Source organism: Lactuca saligna, chromosome 6 (assembly GCF_052625555.1).
Source record: "Lactuca saligna cultivar CGN05327 chromosome 6, ASM5262555v1, whole genome shotgun sequence".
Lineage (NCBI taxonomy): Eukaryota > Viridiplantae > Streptophyta > Magnoliopsida > Asterales > Asteraceae > Lactuca > Lactuca saligna.
Window position 1 is genome coordinate 142010546 of NC_136422.1, and position 8420 is coordinate 142018965.

The 8420-nt window shown below is 34.5% G+C and overlaps 1 protein-coding gene across 1 annotated transcript; it reads right to left on the bottom strand.

Annotated features, from left to right (window-relative positions):
- Positions 1-1091: 1091 nt before the first annotated feature.
- Positions 1092-4320, bottom strand: LOC145000031 (short-chain dehydrogenase TIC 32, chloroplastic-like). The gene is made up of 8 exons (XM_078959176.1): positions 4098-4320; positions 3095-3326; positions 2887-2966; positions 2637-2790; positions 2205-2283; positions 1917-1998; positions 1776-1822; positions 1092-1473 (listed from the first exon to the last, which is right to left on the bottom strand). The coding sequence occupies exons 1-8, from the start codon at positions 4204-4206 to the stop codon at positions 1309-1311; spliced, it is 948 nt and encodes a 315-aa protein (XP_078815302.1). The 5' UTR covers positions 4207-4320; the 3' UTR covers positions 1092-1308.
- Between the last annotated feature and the right edge of the window lie 4100 nt (positions 4321-8420).

The following is an 8420-nucleotide window of genomic DNA, read 5'->3' on the forward strand; positions in this document are numbered from 1 at the left end:
TTTTGATAAATATTCAACATTGATCATTTGTAGACAACTAAGGTCCAAATTGATATCGGTGAATAATTGTGTATCTTTAGAGATGTTTCTCAACTTAGGAAACCGATTGTATTGAAGTCGACACATTTTTTCAGGTCATTATAAGTTCTAAAGTGGTTCATATTGTATTTCACTTGACAATTGTAATTTATTATTGCTAGTGTTTGTCACTCAGTTCAAGAACGAAAACATGCACACATCTTGGAAATCTTTTTGGTTTGATTTGCATGTTGAAAAATTTTACTACCACATAACTCTAAAGAAAATTCACATGGGGTGGTTATGTTGAATAGTTTGAAGGTCATATAGTTTTTTCAAGCATTTGGTACCAAAAGGTAATTGGCTGTAAGGCATTTGTTGGAAATACATTTAGCCAAAAAGTCATTTAAAGCATATATGTCTTGTTATGCATTTAGGCTTGTTTTTATAGTAGTCGATTTGGTTTCTTAAGGTATGTCTTTTGTTTAGATTCAACCATTTTGGGATATAGTGCAAGTGTATTTTGGGTGTTGGCCATGCTAAAGCTCGGTTGAAAGTTTTTATTATTAAGTTTTAGAGATATGTTTCTTTGACCTTTTTTTGGGGAGGGTTACTTTAAACATCTAGATTCTTTTGGGTTGTAGGTGCATTAGCATCTTTTCTTTTAGTTTTTATGATACACTTTGTTACTAGCTATTATATAAAGTGATGAACATTTAGGTATTCATGATATTGAAGACACAAACCCTTACACATATTTGGAATTTGTTGAATTCACTCATGTCAAATTTGAAGTTGTTTTCGTTTCGATTATCTTACAGTTGGTTCAGTTATAGGATCAAAATACAATAAAATACCCGAGTTATTGATATAATTAATTTGCTGTAGGGTTTAGACATGATCTCACCAACAATTTTGTTTGAAGATCGAAGGTTTTCATTTGAATAATTTTTCTGATTTCAAGCAAATAATGAAAGAAAGAAATCGTTGCCAAGGAGCTCGACGATGATTCGATCATTCGATGGCATCATAACTTGTTCCTCATACTTAAATCGTAATCACTATCACCGAGATTGAAGGAAAAAAACCAACAATTTTGTATACAATTCACATACAATATTACAACTAGTTAAATAAATAAAATCTCACACCACACCTCGTTGTAAAAACATGAAAAAAAAAAAAAACAATCGTAAAATCGTACACCATATTAACAAGCAAAAACCATACAAAAGAATTAAAACATAAATTATGTTACAAACACAACATCAACTTTTAAACTCTCATGAATCACTTAGAACTCGTCAACTCCATACCACATTCCCATAGCTTCTTAGCTAGCTCAGCATCACAAGCGTGACTGCTGGGTTTATCCACATTATTGCCTGCAAAATACTCGCCACTCACCCCTTTCACCTTTGGGTTCAATGCCACATAGCACGTTGTTGAAGCTCCCTAAAACCAAATTCAAATAACAATGTCAATCACTAGTATATGTACTTTGTGAGTCTTAGGTGTTGCTTCCTTTTCACTTGATGTAAAATTAACGACTTAATACATAAAAAAGTTAGTGAAGAGAGAGACTTTCTCTGTATCTATTTTTTTCTATAAATTTGCTCAAATTCATTTGTTGATTTCATTTACCTAGCTTAACATTATCCATTGAGAAAAACCAGGACATTATCCTAGCTTAACATCATATCATGAGACCCACCTACTAGAAATGGTGAAAGATGCAAAGAAACAAAAGAACAAACCTGTGGGATATTCTTTTGAAAGATACCGAAGACTCCATAAAAGCAAGCTGTCGTGAAAATATCAAGGTAAAGTTAATATCAAATTATTATGAACAAGAAAAAGATCTTATCTTTAAACACTCCAAATCGAAAAGCTTTTACCTGAAAATGTTGAGTGACGTGAAAGATTGGTTGCAATAACTCCAGGATGCAATGCATTGGCAGTTACATTTGCACCTTCTTCCTACACTCAACAACAAACATACCACTTGTCACAACATTGTACTAAAAGTGTCTTTCTTAAATATATATATATATATATATATATATATATATATATATATATATATATATATATATATATATATATATATATATATATATATATATATATATATATATATATATATATATATATGGAGTATGAATATGATTTATCTAAAGAATTACCTTGAGGCGTCTTGCTAGCTCTTTAGCGTGCAAAATGTTAGCAAGTTTTGATTGCCCATAAGCAGATAGACTACTATAGCTGAAAAGTTGAACACGAATGTTTTAGTATCACAACCACATAAATTCTTGAAAATGGTAAAAATAAGCAAATCAAAAAAATTATCCATTTTTTATGAACCCCATCTCATTTATATGGATCCTTTCTTGATCTATGGTGTTGATACCTTTTTTTTTTTTTTTTACTTAATACACTTTGTCAATGGACAATATTGTGTAATTTGTTAAGCTATACATGAGTGTTTCTTTGAAGAAAAGAGAATTTCCCTATTAAGTTCTAACTTCTTATGATTACCTCTTATTTTTCTTCCTTTTTAAAATATCTTGAAACATCATTTATCATAATAACACTTAACGTAAAAAATAGATTTGTACCTTTTTTCATCATTTAGCTTGTCAAACCTGATTCCCTCTTTGTAAGTCATACCATGAAGTTTTGATGTAACTATGACTATCCTTCCTTCAATTCCACATTTCTGAGCAGTACTTTTCATCGTGTCCAACAACAAATTGGTCAAATGAAAATGCCCTAAGATCATACAAAAAAACAGTCTTACATAAGGAAAATGTTTTTTTTTTTTTTTTTCCAACAAAAACAACATAAAAAATATTAGTCAATACATACCAAGATAGTTTGTTGCAAATTGAGTCTCAATTCCATCTTTAGAAAGGCCAAATGGAGGAGTCATCACCCCTGCATTACAACTACAAACAACAACAACAAACAACCCATTAGACTTCTTACTTATTTAAAAAAAAATCATAGTGTAATATAAAAAAATGAAAGTAGGATGCTCTAATCAATACAAGATAAATGATAAAGTGTTTCTTACATGAGGATGTTGAGGGGTAGACCCTTGGAAATGTACTCATTTGCAAACATTCTTACAGATTCAAGTGAACTAACATCAAGTTGCATAACATCTATGGTAGCACTTGAGCAACCTTTTATAATGTTTTCCTTGCATTTTGTAGCGGATTCCACATTCCTAGCTGCCATTATTACATGCACGCCCCTCAAAGCTAGCACGCGGGCAGTTTCAAGACCAATACCACTTGTTGGTCCTGTCATGAAAAAGGAAATATTTTAAAATAACAAATTTATAATGTTTATAGATAATTATCTAATAGATTTTGGCTTAAACCCACAAATAGGTGAATAACTATCTAGTTTTTCTAGGACATGAGTTTTTACGATTTTTGTCTAGAAAGATAAGCAAGATTGATCATTGAAGTCTTCTTTCAAAGTTAACTTTTGGAGGTGGCCATATTGTCGCTAATTAATTCCACGATGTTCGACTATTTATTAGGTCATATCCCAATATAGAAAAATATATGTAGATAATAAATACGTGTAAAATATCTCTCAAATATCTAATTATTTGAAAACTTTCTTGCAAATGGACAAAATGAAGAGTTGTTAATTGTTTGTTGTCTTTTAGCCACTGGACCCTACTATACAGAGCCCAGATCCAGATTTTATGATTTGTTGTTCCTTGTATCTTGTTCTGATCACCTCTCCACACAAATACAAACGTAATTTCTTGAGTCAAGAATCAATCAAAGAAACGGGTGTAAAAGTTGATGGCTTTGATTTTCTAAATTAGTCAACTTCTACAATATTTGAGAATCAGTTAGATAAACCCACCCATATACAAACAAAGTCGATTAAAACCCACTAAAACAGTTCAAAAACTCAAGATTTCGAAAGTTTATATCTTGACGAGTGTTCTAATGGACAAATCAAAAAACCCATATGAAATCTTGAAGAAAAACGATCTAAAACTTCTAGAAAGTGTAAACAACAAAAGCGTAGAGAAATAGAGAGAAATAAACCTGTAACAATGGCAGTTAAGCCCTTGCCATCAACTCCTTCGGTAACATCTTCAGCTGTGTGTTTAGCTGAGAATCCTGATGGTCCTTTGAATCCGATTAACCAAGTCATCGTTTACTTTGTATATTTTCTTTCAAGAACACAAGAAAAAAGTGACACTAAAATTGGAAAATTGAAGGTTTTTTGAGTGGTGATTTGCTATGATTGTTTGTGACAAGTTGTGTCAACAGAGCATCAATTATATACGAAGAGGTTAGCCATCACGTATGACTTGGAACAGGTATCTTTAAGGGCAAATATGTAAATTTACAATAGGTTTGAAGGAACGACAAAGCCTCCTATTATTCAAACATCGGTGTGGAATTAAAGTCTTTGTTTTTCCACTTGTTTAAGATGAGAAATTGTGATTGAATTTCTTGATTCTTTATTATAAAATCGTTGTGGGATGGAAGAACATTCCAGATAATTTGACCTTTGACTTTTTTGTTCACACGTTAACTTGGTTTTATACTTGAGGGGAGGCTTACCAAGATATTCACGACAAATTCACTTAGTAAATATGCGTAGAATTGAAACAGAGACTTTATTTATTTGTGTGTTTATTTGTTTATTACTGTTAATACAAACGTGCAATATTTTATATGGATATACTCGTATTCATAAAATATTGAACTATATACATTTAAGATAGAAAGATCAAAGAACTCATACGATATTGTGTTAACCTTATGCTTGAGACTTAGAGATGGCGATATTTTAGTCAACCATATCGATGGTGATTTCAAACTTAAAAAGCTATTACCCGTGTATAGCACATAAGGGTAATGTGATTTATGCTCATATACATCATAATTGATTTTAAAAATGAATTTATAAAAGATTGTCTATTATTTTTGTGGAAGAAACAAAAGAGCCGAATTTGATTGAACTTGTGCTCATAGCATGAAAGCCCTAAAACAAAATTAGGTACCTCATAAAGAATATAGTTTTTTTTTTGTAACATCCCAAAATACGAACCAAAAATTTCATTTTTTTAGAACATATATTTAGCAAAACATTAGAAATAAAACGTTCAACACTCATATCATCTCACAAAGATATTGCACATCCTGAAAACATTTTTATAAAACGTAATAGTGTCAGAGTACAAATCCCCAAGAAGATCTCATAATGCGGAATACAAAGCATGTGTGTGATGTACCACTATCGCGCCGGCTCCTTCCCCTTCGAAGAAGAGGTACCTGAAACCAAAAATGAAAAATGTAAGCACGAAGCTTAGTAAGTTCCCCCACTGTACCACATACCATACAATCACATAACATACATATACTGTCGGGCATATCTGAGTGCCCGACTTACCCCTTCGGTCCTTGCGACCGGATACTGTCGGGCATATATGGGTGCCCGACCTACCCTTTCGGTCCTTACGACCGAATATTGGGGACTATTTCACCCCCTACTGCTACCACATAACACATATCACATAGCATCATACATTAGAAATAAAACGTTCGACGCTCATATCATTTCACAAAGATATTGCACGCCCGGAAAACATTTTTATAAAACGTAATAGAGACAGAGTACAAATCCCCAGGAAGATCTCATAAAGCGGAATACAAAGCATGTGTGTGATGTACCGCTACCACGCCGGCTCCTTCCCCTTCGAAGAAGAGGTACCTGAAACCAAAAATGAAAACTGTAAGCACGAAGCTTAGTGAGTTCCCCCACTGTACCACATACCATGAAATCACATAACATACATATACTACCAGGCATATCTGGGTGCCCGACCTACCCCTTCGGTCCTTGCGACCGGATACTGCCGGACATATCTGGGTGCCCAACCTACCCCTTCGGTCCTTGCGATCGGATACTGGGGACTATTTCACCCCTACTGCTACCACATAACACATATCACATAGCATCATATCATACTAGCACATAAACATAACACAGGTAGTAGCAACCCTAGATGAATATCACGGAGACCATCATCTATCATACAACTCCTACTGGTGGGCCGACATTGTGATCGTAGACCCACTGCTACTGAAAGGTAACTCACTTCGTAGCTGCTGATCTGCGTGGGAACTAACTGTCTGCTGTTGTTGCTGCTTCGAAAATCCTCCGGCTATAATTCCCACAAAACCCTTAGTCAAATACTGCTAACCGACCTCAGGGTAAACTAACCATTTACCCTTAACCAAACCATGAGTCAAAGTCAAGGTCAACTTCCAGTTGACCCGACTCGCCGAGTTGGCTTGTTAACTCGCCGATTCCCTATCCCTTTGTCTGACCACTATCCAGTCTCTACTCGTCGAGTTTGGCATTGACTCGACGAGTTTTCCTTCTAAGCTGATAACCAAATGTTCTTCATTCTACTCGCCGAGTTGTAAGAACAACTCGTCGAGTTCGTCTTCATCTAAAGAACACTCTATGCTGAGACTCGCCGAGTTGTATGAACAACTCGCCGACTCCGTTCTTGAGGCAAGAAGATTGCCTTGAACTCACCGAGTCATGGCATTGACTAACCAAGTTACTACATGAGTGAGTCTGGCTTCCAACCCAATGAGTCACACCCTATGACTCACTACTCCATCCCGCAAACACAAAAAGGGGGAAAACTCGGGGACTCGCGACTCGACTCGCCGAGTCAGATGAACGACTCGCCGAGTCTGTCGCATGAAAATACTATACACACGATTCTACTTGAATCTAACCCATGCCATTCATAGATCTGGGTTTCTAGGGCCTGGTTTACACGTAAAGTTTCCAACTTTACGTGTAAATAAACACCCATGAGGGTTTTAGGGCTCAAAATGCACCAAAAGAGTAGATCTAGGGCTTTCATGCACTATGGCTCCATAAAGGCAGTAGATCCAAGCTCCTGGAGCTCAATCATGCCTAGATCTAGAGGCTAAACAACTTATTACGAACCCTAAAACATAAACAAGCTTGGGAAAAAGGCTCAAGAAGGACTTTCATGGAGCTACAAGGGACAATAAGCATGAAAACAGAGGGAAACTGAGTTATACCTCAAGGAAATCACTGAGATAACACCAATATGCCTGGCCTCCTTCTTTTCTTCTTGATCTACTCTCCTTCCCTCTCCAAATCTTCAAGAAAACACACCAAAATGCTTCAATCTCACAAGGAACAAGCTTGAACGAAGTATAAGGCTCTGAGGGTGAAGGGGGGCGAGCTTAGGGGCGGATAAGGGGGTTTAAATAGGGTGCAAACCCTTGAAATTTAGGGTTTCATCACACAGCGGAGACTCGCCGAGTCCAGAATATGGACTCGCCGAGTCGCCAACTTAAACGTGTTTCGGATCTCGTCTCTACTCGGCAAGTCGGACCTACAACTCGCCGAATCCAAAGCTAAAAATGAAAAACACTAAGATAAATTTTACGTACCAGGAACCAGGTGCTGCATTTTTTATTTAAATTGACCCATATTACTGTAGATGTGTTTTGTGTACTAAGTTAACTTATTTTTTTAAGCTATTTAATTTGTTATGTTTTACAAACTAAACAAATAAGTTATATTAAAAGTTAGCTTTTTAAAAAAAAATTCTTAGACTTTGTTTATTAAAAATAAGATACTTTATTGTAATTTAACGTTTGGTTAAACCATAAAATAGTTTATAAAGTAACTTATAAGCTAATATGAAATAACTTAATTGTTAAAGCAAGTACGCTTTTCAAGCTTTTTCCTTACTCTTACTAAAGCGGACACACACAAAACTCTCTATTTGGCTTTTCACTAAAACCAATACGTCTAAACATAAGGTAGGTGCTTTCATGACTCACTAGACGAGAGATCAAAATCTTTGTGCAGTAGAGGCGGAGGACGAAGCAAATGTAGAGGACACAACATATCCTGGGAAGGAAGATAGACTGGACTCACTCTCATTCAATAAACTAATTTATAAGAGTTAATTTGTCAAACATAATCTAAATACTAGCTTTTCATGAGCATTTTTAACAACATTACATCACTCTTATACAAATAGGATAATGATGAGTAAGATAGTACGTAGCCCTACCATATAAAATAGAAGTGTTTCTTTAAAAAAACATCTAGCTAAAAAAATAGTAACAATGTTCCCATCGAGTGATCCTGCAGAAAATCCCTTCATAAGGTTTTTTTTTTTTTTTTTTTTTTTTTTTTTTTTTTTTTTTTTTTTTAAGTATAAAAATAAGTGTTTTTTTTAAATGTATTTATATTATTTTATATCTTTGAATTATTTTATCGATTAGTTTTTATCAAACGTTATATTTTCTCCGTTGCTTTATAGGATAACGACTATTTTTTCAATTAAC

Excerpts from the sequence above, each read along its gene's own strand:
- LOC145000031 (XM_078959176.1), bottom strand. The coding sequence starts at position 4,206 with ATGACTTGGTTAATCGGATTCAAAGGACCATCAGGATTCTCAGCTAAA. Across the intron at positions 3,327-4,097 it reads CTTAACTGCCATTGTTACAG|GACCAACAAGTGGTATTGGT; the intron begins GTTTATTTCTCT and ends TTTTCATGACAG. Across the intron at positions 1,823-1,916 it reads ACGTCACTCAACATTTTCAG|CTTGCTTTTATGGAGTCTTC; the intron begins GTAAAAGCTTTT and ends TTTTCACGACAG.